Raw genomic sequence first — 22175 nt, 5'->3', positions numbered from 1 at the left:
CAAGGTTGTATAATGTCACCCTGCTTATTTAACTTACATGCAGAGTACATCACACAGAATGCCAGGTTGGATAAATCATAAGCTGGAATCAAGGTTGCTGGGAGAAATATCAATAACCTCAGATATGCAGATGACACCACCCTTATGGCAGAAAATGAAGAGGAATGAAAAGAGCCTCTTGATGAAGGTGAAAGAGAGTGAAAAAGCTGACTTAAAGCTCAACATTCAGAAAACTAAGATCATGGCATCTGGTCCGATCGCTTCATGGCAAATAGATGGGGAAAGAGTGGAGACTGACTGACTTTATTTTCCTGGGCTCCAAAATCACTGTGGATGGTGACTATAACCATGAAATTTAAAGATGCTTGGTCCTTGAAAGAAAAGTTATGACAAAACAAGACTGCATATTAAAAAAGCAGAGACATGCTTTGCCAACAAAGTTCTGTATAGTCAAAGCTATGGTTTTTCCAGTAGTCATGTATGGATGAGAGAACTGGACCATAAAGAAGAATTAGCGCCGAAGAACTGATGCTTTCAAACTGTTGTACTAGAGAAGACTCTCGAGAGTCCCTTGGATAGCAAGGAGATCAAACCAGTCAATTCTAAAGAAAATCCACCCTGAATATTCATTGAAAGGACTTATGCTGAAGCTCCAATGCGTTGGCCACCTGAATTGAAGAGCCAATCATTGGAAAAGACCCTGATGCTGGGAAAGATAGGAGGCAGAAGGAGAAGGTGATGACAGAGTGAGATGTTGGATGGCATCATCCACTTAACAGACATGAGTTTGAACAGTCTCTGCGAGATAGTGAAGAACAGGGAAGCCTAGTGTACTGCAGTCCATGGGGTTGCAAAAATTCTGACATGACTGAGTGACTGAACAGCAACAACAATGGAGAAGTTGGATGCCACTTAATATTTGACATAATAATAAAAATCCCATCTACCACTCCCAGCTGTCTGTGGAACTCAGCCTCCTTCTACTGTTTACAGTTAGGCTTTTCTTTGTCCACTTAAGAAATTTGGGATATCATTTGGAGTGTGTTAACTTGATTAGTATATTAAAAAGCAGAGACATTACTTTGCCAACAAAGGTCCATCTAATCAAGGCTATGGTTTTTTCCAGTGTTCATGTATGGATGTGAGAGTTGGACTATGAAGAAAGCTGATCGCCGAAGAATTGATGCTTTTGAACTGTGGTGTTGGAGAAGACTCTTGAGAGTCCCTTGGACTGCAAGGAGATCCAACCAGTCCATTCTAAGGGAGATCAATCCTGGGTGTTCATTGGAAGGACTGATGCTAAAACTGAAACTGCAATACTTTGGCCACCTCATGCGACGAGTTGACTCACTGGAAAAGACTCTGATGCTGGGAAAAGTTGGGGGCGGGAGGAGACAGGGACGACAGAGAATGAGATGGCTGGATGGCATCACTGACTCAATGGACATGAGTCTGAGTGAACTCCGGGAGTTGGTGATGGACAGGGAGGCCTGGCGTGCTGTGATTCATGGGGTCGTGGAGAGTCGGACACGACTGAGCAACTGAACTGAACTGAACTGAACTTGATTAGCAATGTGAAAGAAATAGAAAGTAGCAAAAAGTTCAGACAGCTTAAATAGATCTTATTTTCTGACATTATTTTAACCACCAGTGTTTACAGCATTGATTATGATGACTTAGATATTTTCTGTTGGTAGGAAGATTGACAATATTATTCTTGGTATGTCTTTGCAACCTCAATATTATAAATATTCAAGAATATTTCTATTCATAAAAATACCTCATTTAAAAATGTTTTAGTGAATGGTAGAACCAGGAAACCTGTAATTGTGCAATGTTATTAGATTTTAATTACAGTGAGAGAAAAAATGCTAATTCTTCTTGAATACAATGTGATATGTAAATGATTACCTTGCAAACTATTTTTAAAAGACAGTCAGCATTTAGGAACTTTTCCATGAGATTAGAAAAGGATTCATCAAATATCTTTAAATAAATATAGACATGTAAGTCAAGATGCCATTGTCATTCAGGAGGCTACTAATTCTCTGGGGAGATCCTGTTCAGTATCTGTAACATCTCATGACTTTTTCAGTTCAGCTTTATATGGTAGAATAGCTTGAGTAAATTCATTGAGTCTTTAGCTATATGTCATCAGGTGTCTTCAAAATCTTTGGTGACCTCAGTGTCACTTTATGATGATAGATTAGTCTCAAGATTCTGACTTTTAATGAGAATGAGAATATATATATATATTTAAAGTCCTTAAAAATGTGTTGTGTTGCTGTTGTAATGCATTTATGCATTATATATTATATATATACATTATATTATATATATATATGGAGATGGAGTCTGGAGATAATGAAAGAAAGGCTCAAGGGAAATATATTGACTTGTTCAAGATCAGAATGACAACATTATAATTTCATAGACCTGAGTCCTATCTCAATATTCTGTCCAATGTAGCAAATCCAATTAGAGATGAAAGACTTTCATGATCAAGGGAACTTTTGTTTTATAAATAAAATAACTAAAAAACTTGGTTGTCACTAACATATTAGTCATCTCAAAGGAAATCTTAATGATACGAACAATCTTAACCACCCTCTAACATGTGTGTGTGCTCAGTTGTGTCTGACTCTTTGCAACCCCATGTTCTGTAGCCTGAGGGCTCCTCTGTCCATGGAATTTTCCAGGAAAGAATACTGGAGTGGGTTGCCATTTCCTCCTCCAGTGCATCGTCCCCACCCAGGGATCGAACCTATATCTTTTGTGTCTCCTGTGTTGGCAGGCAGATGCTTTACCACTAGCACCACCTGGGAAGCAGCTACCTTCTAAGGGAGAGAGTAATGACAATTTCCTTTAAGCATCATTTAGATGATACTACGAAAGATGAAGTTGCCTCTTTTAACTTTGTAAAAATGCATTAAAATAGCAATATAACACATTTTAAGGGACTTCAAATTTATACTTCCTTGCAGTAATTTGATTTTAAGGAAATTGTGAACCAAATATTATGGAGAGACTTTTAGAAAAAAGTGCAATTACCTGGATCTATAATTATGCTAACCAGGTTAAGGTGAATAAAGTGTCTAATTATAAAAACAAAACATTGTGGGATTCTTAAATAGATGACCACATCACCATGTTCCCTTTGTCAGATGCTTTTAAACAAATTATTCATGTGTGTGTGCTTTTTACTCTACCAAGATCATTAGGTTAAAAGTTTAAATCATATTTAATTGTCTCCCTAAAAAATTGTTATACGGATGTTTCTATCTTAAAACAATTTTGCTGACTGATAAAGAACAACGCATTTGTATTTGTCAAGATTAATCTTTTTTATTATATTTATGGACTTTCTTGAGTTTCACACATTCATAAGTAAATGGTCTGTATCTCGTGCCTTTGTTGGTTTTCTGTTTTCTATATTTATGGATTATTTTATATTATTTTCCCTCTGTAATTTTAAAAATTATTTTTGTTGCATTTTGAGTGTTATTTAAGTAATGCATTTTATATACATTAATGATTAAATCTTTACAACAATGCTAGAACATGGAAGTTTAGAAACCTCGTCCAAGTTATCAGAGAGGACAATCCAGGATTTGAACCAAATTCTGTTAGATTCCAAATAGATTCTCTTAATGACTATATTATGGGTGAATGTATAAGTTATTATTTAGGAGATAATATTGAATTCCATTATTTGCACTTTCAAAACTTTTAAATCATGTGCTCAAATTGTAATGGGGACTTCCATTTCCTATTTAAAAGGTGTACTTCGCAGTCTTTTTTGTTTCTGACATCCTAAAACATATAAACACTCTAAAGTATGCAGAAATTTAATTGATTTAACTCCATTGCTTCAATCATAAACTTACTGTATTGGTTAAAATTTGGTTAAACTGATTCTTTTCTTTCTATTCCCTCCCAGAATAGTAGACTTTAGTTAAGTATTTTTCTTTATTCTAACAGAATTATGAATCATGTGTATATATATATATTTATATATAGAAACATATAATCTACATTTTATTATATTATTATACAAATTATTATGTTATTATATATTGGTATATTAACACATACCCTTTAAATAATTTTTATATTTATATATAATTCTAAGATCTATTTTTCTACTTTTCCAGCAATAATCTATGAGAAAAATAAAAATTTTACATTTTTTGTTTGTTTCTACTAAGTTTAGTTATGCAGAATATATATCAGCTATCTTAAAATATTTTTAATCTTTATTGAGGACTAAATAATACATTAATAAGTGTAATTAAAAGTCTGTTGTGTTTCTGAATTTTAATTTTACTAAAGACCTCAATGATATTTTCTGGTAATAATAAAGTAAGAAAAGCTACTTATTAACAATTCTGTTTTATATGTGGTGAACATGAAGTAATTGGGTGCTTATTTTAGGCCCTGTTACTTAACATGCATCTCATAATCATCTGCGTAAATTAAACAGAACCTGAGATTTGATTTCAATTTAAACTGTTTATTTACAAATTAGAACTGACATGGACTCTTCACAATGAACAAAATAAATAATTTTCATCAAATTTCTTACCTGCACAATGTCTCTTTCAGCATATTTTCCTCTGGAGGAAACTCTTACATCATCTCCATCCAATTCAACCATTGCTTGAAAACAAAATAGGATAATTTATCCAATGCATTTTAGCCATATACTCTAACAATGTAGGCAATAAGGAAATCAAGATGTATGAGGTAACAATATGTCCTATGTAAAGGCAGAAAGTTTGCTGATCCTTACAAAACTTACCTGAATGCCAATTTTACAAATGAAGAAAGCATGTGATGCTTTGAAAAGTGAGGAGAGCCTGTACAGTGTAGAAGTCTTTATGTACATCTCCCATCCTAAAAATTCTCAACTCTGGGTTACATGCTTATGATGGATTCATCAAATGAAGCTAATTCATTCAGTTTTAATGTTTTTTTTTCTAACTTAAGAAACTTGGTACTAATCATTATAGAATTTCCAATAACAGTTTGAACTTTATTCTCCTTGAAATTACAACAAACTATGCAATCATATACATGACCACGGGAAAAACCATTGCCTTGACTAGACGGACCTTGGTTGGCAAAGTAATGTCTCTGCTTTTTAAAATACTATCAAGGTTGGTCATAACTTTCCTTCCAAGGAGCAAGCGTCTTTTAATTTCATGGCTGCAATCAGCATCTGCAGTGATTTTGGAGCCCCAAAAAATAAAGTCTATAAAGTCTGACACTGTTTCCACTGTTTTTCCATCTATTTCCCATGAAGTGATGGGACCAGATGCCCTGATCTTTGTTTTCTGAATGTTGAGCTTCAAGCCAACCTTTTCACTCTCCTCTTTCACTTTCATCAAGAGGCTTTTGAGTTCCTCTTCACTTTCTGCCATAAGGGTAGTGTCATCTGCATATCTGAGGTTATTGATATTTCTCCCAGCAATCTTGATTCCAGCTTGTGCTTCTTCCAGCCCAGCGTTCCTCATGATGTACTCTGCATATAAGTTAAATAAGCAAGGTGACAATATACAACCTTGACGTACTCCTTTTCCTATTTGGAACCAGTCTGTTGTTCCATGTCCAGTTCTAACTGTTGCTTCCTGACCTGCATACAGGTTTCCCACCTCATGCGACGAGTTGACTCACTGGAAAAGACTCTGATGCTGGGAAAGGTTGGGGGCGGGAGGAGAAGGGGACGACAGAGAATGAGATGGCTGGATGGCATCACCGACTCTGTGGACATGAGTTTGAGTGTACTCCGGGAGTTGGTGATGGACAGGGAGGCCTGGCGTGCTGTGATTCATGGGGTCGTGGTGAGTCGGACACGACTGAGCGTCTGAACTGAACTGAACTGATGCAATCATATTGTCTGTAATCTTTTTGTGAATAGATTTTAAAACAAAAAGGCATCTTTTAGTGACTGGGTAAATCATGATTTTTCTGAGGTATGATTTTTTTCATTGGTTAAAAATAATTTTGACATTACATAGGTCAACTGTTATTTGGGAATGCTGTGATATAACAGGATTGCTGGTATACAGTAGTGTTATGCTGCAATCGAGAACATTTTCCAGAGTTTAATGTATTTGGTGCGAATTCTGTAGATAACTAATTACATGAGGAATGCTAATTTGTACTTAAACTAATTCTCTTACTAATAACTCATTTTGTACACACATGATATTCACCAGACTCCAGAGAGCCATTTGCAATTGTTTGCTTTTTGCCTTCTAAATAACACTAGAATACAGTCCTCAACTTTTCACTGTTTTCTTCAGTGCTTGGATAATGCATTTCAGTTAAAGATATTTTACTGTTTTTCCTATTTTTTTTGATTGAGGTATAACTGAAAAATAACATTATATTATTTTTTTCAGTAAAATGAAATGATTCACTATTTGTGTATACTGTGAAATGATCACCATAATGAGTCTAATTGACCATACATGATTACAAATTCTTTTTCTTCTGATAAAAACTTTAAGTCTGTTCTCTTGGCAGCCTTCATATATGCAACATGATATTAATTATACTCACCACACTGTACATTACATCCCCATGACTTATTTTATAACTAGAAGTTTGTGCCTTTTGACTTCCTTCACCCATTTCACCCTCCTCCAACCCTGGCAAGCCTCTGGCAACCATCAAACTGTTCTTTATATCATCAAGCTTTTTTAAAAAAAAAAAAAAACCAAAACATATTTTTAAAGTTTTACTTTTCTACATATTTTCAGGAATAAATATCTGGGGTGAAACATTGCCAGTAAACATAACTGAGTGAACCATCATCTAGTAATCTGCTTAGATATATATCAATATTTAGTAAATTGTATAAATTTCCAATAACAAGGCAATTGAATTATTCAAAATATAAAAGAACTATTTCTTTTTTATCTTATTTATTAGGGATCTAAATAGGAAAATTCAATATACTCAAATATTTTCAATAATTAAATTTTTTTTCTTCTAGGTTTGTTTTCAAAATTTTCATATTACTTTGAGACACAAATGAACATTGATGGTGACATACATGTCAGCAATCAGAGAATTTTTCTCCTATATTATCTAATTTGCTAATAACTCATAATGATTACCCTATACTCACTCAAAAATAGAAAACAAAAATTAGATGATGTTCTGGGCCTCATCCTCTAGAATCTCCATTGGACTTTGTGAGTGTTTCATTTCAGTTAAAGAAAATGGCAGTTATTCAGCAATAATGTATTGGAATGAGATGCTATAAAAATATCACCCACTTTTCAGTATGTCCTTTGGGTTAAAAGGCTGCAGGAAGCAGAATTGGAAACTGCACATTTGAGAGCAAGAAGAAAAGAATTGGCATGTAAGTGGTGTAAGGGAAATGTTCACCCTTCAATTTTTCAGATCATCTAGTCCTCAAGGAGCCTGAAATTGTAAGCCCCAGTTCTCCACCTGATCCTCTCCCTGGAAAAAAGATGTATAAGAAACAGACCTGTATTTCTTTCTAGCCTTGGGAGACAAAATGACGTTAGAACCCCTTATATTTTCCTCCCTTTCCTAAACTTGGATCAAGGCAATTAAATGGATACCACATTGACTTGTTGCATTTTAAGGACAAAGAAATTCTGCTTTGAAAAATTATATAGAAAGGTTTACATTATTCTCATTGAAATTCATAAATAAGACATTTAAATACTCATTAATCTAACAGTTAATTTATATTTCCTCTACTTTCAAAGGATAGATGGCAATATGTTGTATTTCTTGCCTATGTAAACCTCTTGATTGAAATACATGTAGATGTTGGATTTATGTAGCTAACTGAGAACATATGAAAGTTTTACTTCAGTTTTTTCCTACTAATTTATATGCATACTATATAAACTTACTTATGGCAGATTTGGAAGTGCCTAGAAAAAGGCACCTCTGATAAGATAGTACCAACTTGAATGTAGCTCAGAAATTTTCTTCCATCAGGCTGAAAACAAAAATCAGTTTTTTCAGGACCCTAATTCCCTATTTATAGGCTTGCCAGAGGAAAATTTCACTTTAATTCCCAGGACAGAATTCTATGGGGAGGCAACTTCCCTATGTCTATAATCTTCACTCACTCTTCCTCATGAGAAGAGTGATTCACAGGATAACTAAGATTAGGAGACGGAACTGACCTTGAATCTCTTTTGGGAGTACTCTGTCCTCAGGTTGAAGGCAATTTCTCCCTGTGGCATGATAAATAGGTAAGGCTCTGCTCCTGTCCAGAGGAGGCCTTGAGATAAAGGTGAGGTCATTTAATTTTGGGGCAGAAAAGAAACAAGAAGTCTGAGTTTGTGCACAGGGTAACTCCGATTCTCCAATTCTGAACTACTGTTAATAAAACTTACATTTTGATTTCTATTTGAGTGACTCTTGCATATTTTTTTTTTTTTTAGTTAGTTCAAGAAGTCAGAGGGGGAAATAATGAATTTTCATACCTTAAAACTCTGACAAATAATTCATTGGGAACAAAAGAACTGAAGAAAATAAATGTGGCTATTGTATGAGGGTACTACCCAAATAGCTGTGCCTGCTGCTTTGAATAGAAATATATGACCAGAAATATTCACCAGGAAATGTCAGTTGCTCTGTATTCACACATTATGTGTGGGAGGTTGAGGAACAAGTAACTGAGGTCTTACACCTAACAATGGCCTTCCACAGGACTCTGGGAGACCGGGGATGTGCCCAGTGAAAAGTGCATACTTGAGAGGCAAAAGCAAATTAATAACTGAAAAGGAAATCATGAATTACTTTAACCTAGCAATTGGTAAAGTTTGTGAACTGTAGCCTATCACTGCTCAATGCAGATGATCAAGTACACAAAGTATTAACAAGAAAGATGTGTCTTCCTGACTCCAGAGAGATAGCTCAGATTCATGCCTGATGGACAATGAAAACAGATGTAAATATTCAGAGACAGAGAAAATATTAGCAGGAGCAACAGCAGGCAGGGCTAAACTGATTTTGCTTTAGAAACTGGAAGATTATAATGATGCAAAGTGTGACCAGCCAAATGTGGAATCAAATGAAAAAATCTCCAAGATCAGCAATATAACTGCTGTGTTGTTTTACCTGAGACTGACAGATCTATGCTGTCCATATTGGGGTGGCACTGGTGGTTAAGCAAGAATCATCTTAGTGATGATCATATTATGATTAGTCACCTATGTGCCTAATTTAACCTGTAACATACCAAAAGTTGTTTCAAATATTTTAAAATTATTCTAATTTTTAAAGTTCCAAGCTAAATACTCTCATTATTAATGTAAAAACACAATAATCAAGTGAATATTATGTGGTTATGCAGTTGCTATCTAGCATAGAGTTCTCTTAAAGGAATCCATCAGGTGACAAGAAACAGATTAACTTTAGAGTTTACCCAGATTACTAGTTACATGAACACCCATCACTAATTGGCATTTGAAGATGGACTGAGCCAACAGAAACAGAAAACTACCCAATATGTGGATTGAGCATAATTAAATAGTCTTATTCGGAGAAGACAATGGCACCCCACTCCAGTACTCTTGCCTGGAAAATCCCATGGATGGAGGAGCCTGGTGGGCTGCAGTCCATGGGGTCGCTAAGAGTCGGACACAACTGGACGACTTCACTTTCACTTTTCACTTTCATGAATTGGAGAAGGAAATGGCAACCCACTCCAGTGTTCTTGCCTGGAGAATCCCAGGGACGGGGGAGCCTGGTGGGCTGCTGTCTATGGGGTCGCACAGAGTCAGTCATGATTGAAGCGACTTAGCAGCAGCAAATAATCTTATTAAGTTTCAGATGGTCAGATCCATTTTCATTTTACTTTGCTCTTTCATATGACAGAACATAAATATTTATAAAGATAATGTCTATCAACTAGGCAAGGTCTGAAAATCCATTATTATGCTTCACAACATAGTGGTTTATTAATTTAGTGCTCACCCTTAAAAGTTTTTAGGGAACTCAGAGTGTGTTTTGCCTTAGGAACAAAAACTCAATTTATCACTCAATATTAAGAAATATTTTGAGGTACAATTCATCTCTAATAAAACAGAAAGCTACATGTTGAATTCACCTATACTAGAGAGATAATGTGGAGATGGCAATGGCAAGCCACTCCAGTACTCTTGCCTAGAAAATCCCATGGATGGAGCCTGGTAGGCTGCAGCCCATGGGGTCTCTACGAGTCAGACATGACTGAGCGACTTCACTTTCACTTTTCACTTTCACACATTGGAGGAGGAAATGGCAAACCACTCCAGTGTTCTTGCCTGGAGAATCCCAGGGACAGGGGAGCCTGGTGGGCTGCCATCTATGGGGTCGCACAGAGTCGGACATGACTGAAGTGACTTAGCAGCAGCAGCAGAGAGATAATGAACTACTCAGAAGACAGTCTTTTAATTTGCTTACTTCAATAGACTCCATCATGTGATATCTATGTCTGTACATACATGGACATAGTATACAAATCCACATGCACAATCATATCCCTATATGAAAAAAAAGGAGTGATAGATATGTAAATACATGATGAGTTACAGTTAATAAATTCCCAATGAATGCTATTGAAATTTTATTACTCACCATCAAATTCTGCTGGTCCAACACCTACTATAATTATTGACATTGGAAGTTTTGAAGCCTTCAAAGAGAATACAGAATTTGTTCACAATTAAGAAACTGAATTAGGAAAACAACTAAGAATTAGGAAGAAAATAATATCCTAAGTATTGACAATTTTTCACAGAAGTTCATTAAAATATTTTTCAACATATTTAATATTAACATAGAATAATATATTTGAATCCACTCTTATCCTTTCTGAACTACGCACATATGCTAATTCACTTGGATTTTCTTCAGGAATGACCAGTCTTGGATAATATTTTTTTTTTAAAAAACTGAGCATTTGCTTACACTTGCTATTCTCAGACAAAATCTTCCTAAGCTGACTCTGGGTCTTTTAGTCTCTTTTTTTCATGTTCTCTCTCTATTTGAAGATCTTTTTGTTACTGAAAGGTGAAAAAAGATACCATATTTGTGAAAAAGTAGTGTGTGCATGCATGCTAAGTCGCTTCAGTTGTGTTTGACTCTGTGCAACCCTATGGACGGTAGCCTGCCGGCCTCCTCTGTCCGTGGGATTCTCCAGGCAAGATTACTGGAGTGGGTTGCCAGTGCCCTCTTCCAGGGGATCTTCCCAACTTAGGGATCAAACTCATGCCACTCTTGCATTGGCATGCAGGTTCTTTACCAATAGGGTCACCTGGGAAGAAAAAGTAGTACTCTTATCTCATTTACAGTTATGGTTAGGAAAAGCAATTTTTATAGTAAGTGCGTGATTACAAATGATAATTATAGAAAGTTATTATTAGCATGATTAAATAATTTTATGGTAAGACTATGAGATCCACCAACAGAAAGGTGGAACAATATAGCAACCACATCATCAGGTCAATGAAATATGAATAACTGTTCTTCAGTACATGTCCTATTAGTTTATTTTTTAAGTTTTTAAAAAAATTTTAATATTGGCCACCATAACATGTGTGAAGTGATATCTAAGTGTGGTTTGAGTTTGCATTTTACAAATATTAGTGATGTTGAGGATCTTTTACCTTGTTGATCATTTGTGTATCTTTGGAGAAACACCTTTCAAGTTTTTTTTTTTAACTTTTTATTTTGTATAGGAGTGAAAGCTAAAATGTTAGTTGCTCAGTCATGTCTGACTCTTTGCGACCCCATGGACTGTAGACCACCAGGCTCTTCTGTCCATGTAATTCTCCAAGCAAGAATACTGGAGTGGATTGCCATTCTCTTTTCCAGAGGATCTTCTTGACCCAGGGATCAAACCAAGATCTCTTGCATTGCGGGTAGATTCTTTACCATCTGAGCCACCAGGGAAGCCCAATATAGTCAATTAACAATGGGCTAGTTTCAGGTGAACAGTGAAGGGACTCAGTCATACATATATATATATCCATTCTTTCCCAAACTTCCTTTCCATCCAGGCTCCCACATATTATGCAAGATAGTGTGCCACATAATGTGCAAGCTTGTTTTTACCCCTCTTTCATTTTGTGTTTGGTTTTGCTAAGCATATGTCTATAAAAAATTGATTTTTTTCCCACATGTAACTAGTTTTTCTCACACAAACAGTTAATTATATCATATTAATAATTATGTCATTCATATGCCATTAATAATTATGAAATATGATAAACAATCTTTCACACAACCATTTTTACTAATGTCTACTTTGTGTCAAATACTGCTCAACCTGAATATAGAAAGGTAAGTAAAACCAGATATAATTTTATAGATTGCAATCTAGTAAATATAGATTTTATAGATTATAGTCTAAAAAATAATAATCTATAATCTATAATAAAGAAGATAATCAATTAATCATAAATGTAGCACATAATTGGAAACTAGTCCCCATCCAGTTCTATAAACATAGAAATGAGTACGGTTCTCCTGTAACTGAAATGAAAATATTAAGAAATATTCGAAACAAATTGTAAGACTATATACATCAAACTAATAAACATACTCATGTATGAAGTTGATGATATTATTTATTTTTATTTATAAAAGAGTTGTCTAGATAATGCACTGGCTGCAAAGGCATGGGCATTTTGCTTCACTGTTAAGTCAACTAAGAAGACTTCAGTTAATTAACCTAAGTAGCACCATGCTTTCATTATAGCCAGCCCAAGACAGAATGACTCCTACTTACGTTAACTATGGACTCCTTAGTTTGAGCCATATCTGAGATAACACCATCTGTCACAATCAGGAGCACAAAATACTGGGAGCCATCCTTTACGGAAGCAGCATATCTGAAAGGCAAATAAAAGGTAAACAATACCCAAAATAAAACAGTTTCTCTCACATGATAGCTGCTAAATATAATTAGGAATAGTCAACACATCTGTTAATCTCAAGAAAATATTTAAACATTTGTTAGGAGCCTGTATTATGCAAATTCTCAAATATACATTTTTTTTTCTCTGAAATAGAACACTAGAATAACAGCATGCTACTAGAATAACAGCATATAAGATATCACACTAGAATAACAGCATAATGGATGCTGGCATACAGAAATGCTGGGTCGCCTTAGAAATTCATTCACTAATAAAAGGTGAGCTGTTACTACAGAGGAATGGCTATGGCTTTTGGAAATAGACATCTTGTCTAAGCAACACATAATGTGTATGATCTTCTGCATAAATAAAATAAGCTATCTGAACTTTATTTTCTTATCTTTAAAATCAAGATAACACAACTTTCTATTGTTAACAAGGAAATTTCATGTATAGTAGTAAATATTTATACTCTTATACACTGGTAGATTTTATATATGTTAAATTATATAAATTATTATTATTATTCTTGTTTTGGAACAAGATAGCAGTGATGATTGCATAACATTGTGAAAATGCTGAATGTCACTGAACTGTAAACTTTAAAATGGTTGCTTTTATGTCATGTGAGTTTCACCTTCATTAAAAAAATGCAATGGAAGAAATATTTTTTGACAAAGCTATAGTTCTAGGTTTTTAATACATGTAAAATTGGTGAAATATAAGAAGGAAAATGTAAAAAACAAAGACAAAAATTAGGCATGTAATGAGAACATATTCTACATCTTCTATACTCGACTGCAGAATTCTCACCAAATAATACCAGAAATATACAGGAGAATTTTATTACTATATTTTCTCTTTTTTTCAATTTTGTTATACCATTCTGAGTATCCTGATGATATTCTGAATAGAATATGTTTTATGGCTTTTAGTACATAACTAGTATAATGGTAATATATAGTAATGAGGAAGCATTATGGTGCTCATAGAGGACAGTTTAAAAAAACTCATCAAGTAAATCACAGAAAAATTATTTCAACAAAATATCTGTCGATTATCAATGAAAATCAGTACCTGATATACTCTATATTAATAAAGTTTGAATACATTGTGGACAAACCAATGGCCTAATAGATCAGGTTAAAATTTATTTCTTTGCAAAGCAGAATTAATAATTATATGAACAAGAAATACTACAACTTTGCCACAGACAAGAGAAACTAATAATTACACATCTGTTAACAAAATGTATGGTAATTTTATAGACTTATGAAGAGAATACAGTCTAAGTGACAGTTCCATATACTATGGAACCAGTTCTACAACATACAGTCAAAATGCTCACACAATGTTGAACAATTGATCTTGGCGCTAAGACATTTGTATTAATATGATAGTAACATAAGTAATTTGCCAGCAAATTTGGAAAGCCAAGCAGTGGCCACAGGACTGGAAAAGGTCAGTCTTCATTCCAATCCCAAAGAAAGGCAATGCCAAAGAATGCTCAAACTACCGCACAATTGCACTCATCTCACACGCTAGTAAAGTCATGCTCAAAATTCTTCAAGCCAGGCTTCAGCAATATGTGAACCGTGAACTCCCAGATGTTCAAGCAGGTTTTAGAAAAGGCAGAGGAACCAGAGATCAAATTGCCAACATCCGCTGAATCATGGAGAAAGCAAGAGAGTTCCAGAAAAACATCTATTTCTGCTTCATTGACTATGCCAAAGCCTTTGACCGTGTGGATCACAATAAACTGTGGAAAATTCTGAAAGAGATGGGAATACCAGACCACCTGACCTGCTTCTTGAGAAACCTGTATGCAGGTCAGGAAGCAACAGTCAGAACTGTACATGGAACAACAGACTGGTTCCAAATAGGAAAAGGAGTACGTCAAGGATGTATATTGTCACCCTGCTTATTTAACTTCTATGCAGAGTACATCATGAGGAACGCTGGGCTGGAAGAAGCACAAGCTGGAATCAAGATTGCTGGGAGAAATATCAATAACCTCAGATATAAAGATGACACCACCCTTATGGCAGAAAGTGAAGAGGAACTCAAAAGTCTCTTGGTGAAAGTGAAAGAGGAGAGTGAAAAGGTTGGCTTGAAACTCAACATTCAGAAAACAAAGATCATGGCATCTGATCCCATCACTTCATGGGAAATAGATGGGGAAACAGTGTAAACAGTGTCAGACTTTATTTTTTTGGGCTCCAAAATCACTGCAGATGCTGATTGCAGCCATGAAATTAAAAGACGCTTACTTTTTGGAAGGAAATTTATGACCAACCTAGACAGTATATTAAAAAGCAGAGACATTACTTTGCCAACAAAAGTCCGTCATGTCAAGGCTATGGCTTTTTTAGTGGTCATGTATGGATGTGAGAGTTGGACTGTGAAGAAAGCTGATCGCCGAAGAATTGATGCTTTTGAACTGTGATGCTGGAGAAGACTCTCAAGAGTCCCTTGGGCTGCAAGGAGCTCCAACCAGTCCATTCTAAAGGAGATCAATCCTGGGTGTTCATTGGTAGGACTGATGCTAAAGCTGAAACTCCAATACTTTGGCCACCTCATGCAATGAGTTGACTCACTGGAAAAGACTCTGATGCTGGGAGGGATTGGGGGCGGGAGGAGAAGGGGACAACAGAGAATGAGATGGCTGGATGGCGTCACTGACTCGATGGACATGAGTTTGAGTGAACTCCAGGAGTTGGTGATGGACAGGGAGGCCTGGTGTGCTGTGATTCATGGGGTTGCAAAGAGTCGGACACGACTGAATGAATGAACTGAACTGAACATAGGCAATGGAAAATCCAAAGTATGAACCTACTCTTCTATTTTATATTAAATTGTTTTTTCTTAAGAAGTAGGATAATGTCCCTTAGGAGTTAATTAAAAAATTATTTTTAAGTACTCATTGTGGAAGAAAATAATTGCAAATGAAGCAACTGATAAAAGATTTATCTCCAAAATATACAAGCAGCTCCTGCAGCTCCATACCAGAAAAATAAATGACCCAATCAAAAAATGGGCCATAGAAACTAAAGACATTTCTCCAAAGAAGACATAAAGATGGCTAACAAACACATGATAAAATGCTCAACATCCCTCATAATCAGAGAAATGCAAATCAAAACCACAATGAGAGACCATTTCACACAAGTCAGAATGGCTGCTATCCAATAGTCTACATGCAATAAATGCTGGAGAGAGTGTGGAGAGAAGGGAACCCTCTTACACTGTTGGCGGGAATGCAAACTAGTACAGCCACTATGGAGAATAGTGTGGAGATTCCTCAAAAAACTGGAAATAGAACTGCCATATGATCCAGCAATCGCACTCCTGGGCATACACACTGAGGAAACCAGAATTGAAAGAGACACATGTACTCCAGTGTTCATTGCAGCACTGTTTATAATAGCCAGGACATGGAAGCAACCTAGATGTCCATCTGCAGACAAATGGATAAGAAAGCTTTGGTACATATACACAATAGAGTATTACTCAGCCATTAAAAAGAATGCATTTGAACCAGTTCTAATGAGGTGGATGAAACTAGAGCCTATTATACAGAGTGAAGTAAGCCAGAAAGAAAAACAACAATACAATATACTAACGCATATATATGGAATTTAGAAAGATGCAAATGATAACCCTGTATACGAGACAACAAAAGAGACACAGATGTATGGAACAGTCTTTGGGACTCTGTGGGAGAGGGTGATGGTGGGATGGTTTGGGAGAATGGCATTGAAACATGTATATTATCATATGTGAAATGAATCACCAGTTCAGGGTTGATGCATATTATAGGATGCTCGGGGCTGGTATGCGGGGATGATCCAGCGGGAGGATAAAGGGAGGACGGAGGTGGGAGGGGGGTTCAGGAGGGAGAACTTATGTGCACCCGGGGCGAATTCATGTCAATGTATGGCAAAACCAACCAATATAATATTGTAAAATAATTAGCCTCCAATAAAAAAAAAAGAAAAAAAATTACCCTATGGAAAAAATAAATTAATAAAAATAAATAAATAAATAAAAAGCATTTTTTACTGACTATTCCTCAAAACCATAAGGTTTATATTCCATGTGATTGTCAGGAGGAAGTTCTATACAGTAGCAAAAACAAGAATGGGAGCTGACTGTGGCTCAGATCATCAACTCCTTACTGCAAAATTCAGGCTTAAATTGAAGAAAGTAGGGAAAACCACTAGGCCATTTAGGAATGACCTAACTTAAATCCCTTATGATTATATGGTAGAGGTGACAATTATATACAAAGGATTAGATCTGGTAGAGAGACTGCCTGAAGAACTACAGACAGAGGTTCATAACACTGTACAGGAGGTGGTGACCAAAAGCACTGAAAACAAAAAGAAATGCAAGAAGGCAAAGTGGTTGTCTGAGGAGCCTTTACAAATAGCTGAGAAAAGAAGAGAAGCAAAAGGCAAGTGAGAAAGGGAAAGATATACCCAACTGAATGCAAAGTTCCAGAGAATAGCAAGGAGAGATAAGAAAGCCTTCTTACATGAAGAATGCAAAGAAATAGAAGAAAACAACAGAATGGGAAAGACTAGAGATCTCTTCAAGAAAATTAGTGATATTGAGGGGATATTTCATGCAAGGATGGGCATGATAAAGGACAGAAACAGTAATCACCGAACAGAAGCAGAAGAGATTAAGAGGTGGCACGAATACACAGAACTACACAAGAAAGGTCTTTATGACCTTTAAGGTCATCATGGTTATCTGATGATAAACCATGATGGTGTGGTCACTCACATAGAGCCCGACATTCTGAAGTGTGAAGTCAAGTGGGCTTTAGGAAGCATTACTGCAAACAAAGCTAGTGGAGACGATGGAATTCCAGCTGAGCTATTTCAAGTCCTAAAATGTGATGTTGTTAAAGTGCTGCACTCAATATGCCAGTAAATTTGGGAAACTCAGCAGTGGCCAAAGGATTGGAAAAGGTCAGTTTTCATTCCAATCCCAAAGAAGGTAAATGACAAAAAATGTTCAAACTACCATACTATTGTGCTTATTTCACATACTAGCAAGGTGTTGCTCAAAATCTTTCAAGCAGGCTTCAGTAGCATGTGAACCAAGAACTTCCAGGTGTACAAGTTTGACTTAGAAAAGGCAGAGGAAACAGAGATCAAATTGCCAACTTTCACTGGATCATAAAGAAACCAAGAGAATTTCAGAAAAACATCTGCTTCTGCTTCATTGACTACACTAAAGCCTTCAACTGTGTGGATCACAACAAACTGTGGAAAATTCTTAAAGAGATGAGAATACCAGACCACTTTACCTGTGTCCTGAGAAACCTGTGTGCAGGTCAAGAAGCAACAGTCAGAACCAAACATGGAACAATGGACTGATTTAAAATTAGAAAGGAAGTACAATAAAGCTGTATATTGTCACCCTGCTTATTTAACTTATATGCAGTGTACATCATGAGAAATGCAGGGCTAGATGAAGGACAAGCTGGAATCAAGATTGCCGGGAGAAATATCAACAACCTCAGATGTGCAGATGATACCACTCTAACGCAGAAAGTGAAAAAGAATTAAAGAGACTCTTGATGAGTGTGAAAGTGAAAAAGCTGGCTTAAAAATCAACATTCAAAAAAGAAAGATCACAACATCTGGTCCCATTACTTCATTGCAAATAGAAGGGGAAAAAGTGGAGACAAAGGCATATTTTCTTGGGCTCCAAAATTACTGTGGGCAGTGACAGCAGTCATCAAATTAAAAGATACTACTTGGAAGAAAAGCTATCACAGACCTAGACAACATATTGAAAAGCAGAGACATCATTGCCAACAAAGGTCCATATAGTCAAAAGTGTGGTTTTTCCAGTAATCATGTATAGATATGAGAGTTGGACCACAAAGAAGGCCAAGTGCTGAAGAACTGATACTTTTGAATTGTGGTGCTGGATAAGACTCTTGAGAGTCCCTTGGACTACAAGGAAATCAAACCAGTCAGCCCTAAAGGAAATCAACTCTGAATGTTTACTAGAAGGACTGATGCTGAAGCTGAAGTTCCAATTCCTTGGCCACCTGATGCTAAGAGCTGACTCACTGAGAAACACCCTGATGCTGGCAGGAGGAGGAGGGTCAAAGGATGAGATGGTTGGATAGCATCACTGACTCAAAGGGCCTGAGTCTGAGCAAACTCCGGGAAATAGTGAAGGACAGGGAAGCCTGGCGCCCTGCAGTCTATGGGGTCTCAAAGACTGGGACGTGAGTTAGCGACTGAACAATAGCAACAATAAATGGTAGTGAGAGATGCATCCATGACTTCAACAGTATGGCTTTACGATTTTCATACCAAATTAGGCTTTAAAAATGGCGAGATGGACTATAGAAAATTGAGTATTGTGTAATATAAATATTACTCTATGTGGCTTAATTGATCTCTTTTTGGTGGGGGGGATTGTTTACCTTTTGAAAATTAATTTTCACTGGAGTGTAGTTGATTTACAAGGTTGTGTTAGTTTCTTTCTGCTGTAGAGCAAGATGAATCAGTTATACATATATTTACTATTTTGTCAATAATTTCTCCATGCAAAAGACATTGAAGAGTATGGAGTAGAGTTCCCTCTGTTATACAGTAGGTTATTATAAATTACCTACCTTATATATAGTAGTATGTAGGTATTAATCCAGATATGCCAATTTATCCCTCCCTCACCTTTCCCCCTTGGCAAACATAAATGTGTTTTCTACATTTGTGACTATTTCTATTTCTTTTTAAAAATAAGTCCACTTGTACCATTTTTTATTTCTAGATTCCACATATAAGCAATATCATACAATATTTGTCTTTCTTTGTCTGCTTTAGTTCACTCAGTTTGACAATCTCTTGGTCCATCCATGGTTGCTGCAAATGGCATTATTTCATTATTTTTCGTGACTAATATCCCATTATACATATGCACCAAATCTTTATCCATTTCTCCATCAATGCATATTTTGGTTCCTACCACGTCCTGGCTACAATGAACAGTGGGATGCAATTATTCTTTTGAACTACAGTTTTCTTGGATTATATGCTCCTGAGTGTGATTGCTGGATCACATTGGTGATGGACAGGTAAGCCTGGCGTGCAGCAGTCCATGGGGTCACAAAGAGTCAGATATGACTGAGTGACAGAACTGATAACTATTTTCAGGTTTTTTAAGGAACCTCTATACTGTTCTCCTTGGAAGGAAAGTTATGACCAACCTAGACAGCATATTAAAAAGCAGAGACATCACTTTGTCAACAAAGGAAGGTCTGTCTAGTCAAGGCTATGGTTTTTCCAGTGGTCATGCATGGATGTGAGAGTTGGACTATAAAGAAAGCTGAGCGCCGAAGAATTGATATTTTTGAACTGTGGTGTTGGAGAAGACTCTTGAGAGTCCCTTGGAATGCAAAGAGATCCAAGCAGTCCATCCTAAAGCAGATCAGTCCTGGGTGTTCATTGAAAGGGCTGATGTTGAAGCTGAAACTCCAATACTTTAGCCACCTGATGCAAAGAGCTGACTCATTTGAAAAGACCCTGATGCTGGGAAAGATTGAGGGCAGGAGGAGAAGGGGATGACAGAGGATGAGATGGTTGGATGGCATCACCAACTCAATGGACATGGGTTTGGGTGGACTCTGGGAGTTGGTGATGGACAGGGAGGCCTGGCGTTCTGCGGTTCATGGGGTTGCAAAGAGTTGGACACGACTGAGTGACTGAATTGAACTGATATTGTTCTGTGTAGTGGCTATACCAATTTACATTCCCACCAACAGGGTTGGAGGGTTTCCTTTTCTCCACACTCTCTTTAGCATTTTTTGTTTGTAGATTTTTTTTTTTTTTGATGATGACATTCTGATTGATGTGAGGTGATACCTCATTGTAGTTTGACTTGCATTTATCTAATAATTACAGATGTTGAACATCTTTTCATGTGCATTTTGGTCATCTGTAAGACTTTGGAGAAATGTCTTTAGATCTTTTGCTCAATTAAAAAATTTTTTTTTGTATTGAGATGCATGAGTTGTTTATATATTTTGGAGATTAATCCTTGGTCAATTGTTTCTTTTGCAAATATTTAATCCATTCTGTGGGGTTGTCTTTTCATTTTGTTTAAGGTTTCCTTCACTGTGCAAAAACTTCTAAGTTTAATCGGGTCCTATTTGTTTACTCTAGTTTTTATTTTCATTCCTCTGGGAGGTGGAACAAAAAATCTTTCTGCAACATGTCAAAGAGTGCTCTGCCTATGTTTTCCTCTAACAGTTTTATAATATCCAGTCTTATATTTAGGTCTTTAATCCATTTTAAATTTCTTTTTTCATATAGTGTTAGAGAATGTTCTAATTTCATTGTTTTGCATGTAGTTGGGGTCGTGGAGAGTTGGACACGACTGAGCGACTGAACTGAACTGAACTGTCCAGTGTTCCATTGGACAACACCACTTATTGAAGAGACTATCTTCTCTAATGGATTGTCTTGCCTCCTTTGTCATAGATTAGTTGACCATAGGTGCATGGGTGTATCTATGGACTTTCTATTCTGTTTCACTCATCTATATTTCTGGTTTTGTGCTAGTACCATATGTCTTGATTATTGTAGATTTCTACTTTAATCTGAAGTCAAGAAGCCTTATTCCTTCAGCTCCATCTTTCTCAATGTTGCTTTGTTTTTTAGAGATTTTGTGTTCCCAAACAGTTGTAAATGTTTTTGTTCTAATTCTGTGAAAAATGCTATTGGTAATTTGGCAGGAACTGAATCTATAGATTACTCTGCAGTAATATAGTCATTTTGACAACACTGATTCTTCCAGTCCAAGTACATGGTATAGCTCTCTATCTGTTTGTGTTATCTTTTAATTTCTTTCATCACTATCTTATAGTTTTCTGAGCACAGGTCTTTCAGTAGGTTTATTCCGAGGTATTTTATTCTTTTTGATGTGATGGTAAATAGGATTGTTTCCTTAATTTCTCTGTCTGATCTTTCATTGCTAGTGTATAGAAAAATAAGGCATTTCCATGTATAAATTCTGTATCCTGCAACTGTACCAAATTCATTGATGAGCTTTGGTAGCTTTTTGATAGCATCTTTAGGATTTTCTATGTATAGTATCATGTCATCTGCAAACAGTGACAGTATTAATTCTTATTTTCCAATCTGGATTTCTTTCATTTCTTTTTCTTATATGATTGTCTTGGCTAGGATTTCTAAAACAATGTTTAATAAAAGTGGCAGGATGGACATCCTTGTCTTG

The 22175-nt window shown here is 36.1% G+C and overlaps 1 protein-coding gene across 1 annotated transcript in view; it reads right to left on the bottom strand.

Annotated features, from left to right (window-relative positions):
* Positions 1 to 22175, bottom strand: part of CPNE8 (copine 8) — a 336603-nt gene that overhangs the window by 7738 nt on the left and 306690 nt on the right. Inside the window, exons 17-19 of the mRNA XM_055396464.2 lie at positions 12776 to 12878; positions 10621 to 10678; positions 4586 to 4659 (exon numbers count right to left, since the gene is read on the bottom strand). Coding sequence (XP_055252439.1) covers positions 4586 to 4659; positions 10621 to 10678; positions 12776 to 12878 — 235 coding nt within the window. The remainder of the gene's footprint in view (positions 1 to 4585; positions 4660 to 10620; positions 10679 to 12775; positions 12879 to 22175) is intronic.

Source organism: Moschus berezovskii, chromosome 6 (assembly GCF_049115385.1).
Source record: "Moschus berezovskii isolate FMDL1 chromosome 6, NW_MosBer_1.0, whole genome shotgun sequence".
NCBI classification, from domain to species: Eukaryota; Metazoa; Chordata; class Mammalia; order Artiodactyla; family Moschidae; genus Moschus; species Moschus berezovskii.
This window is presented reverse-complemented; position numbering and strand designations above follow the sequence as displayed.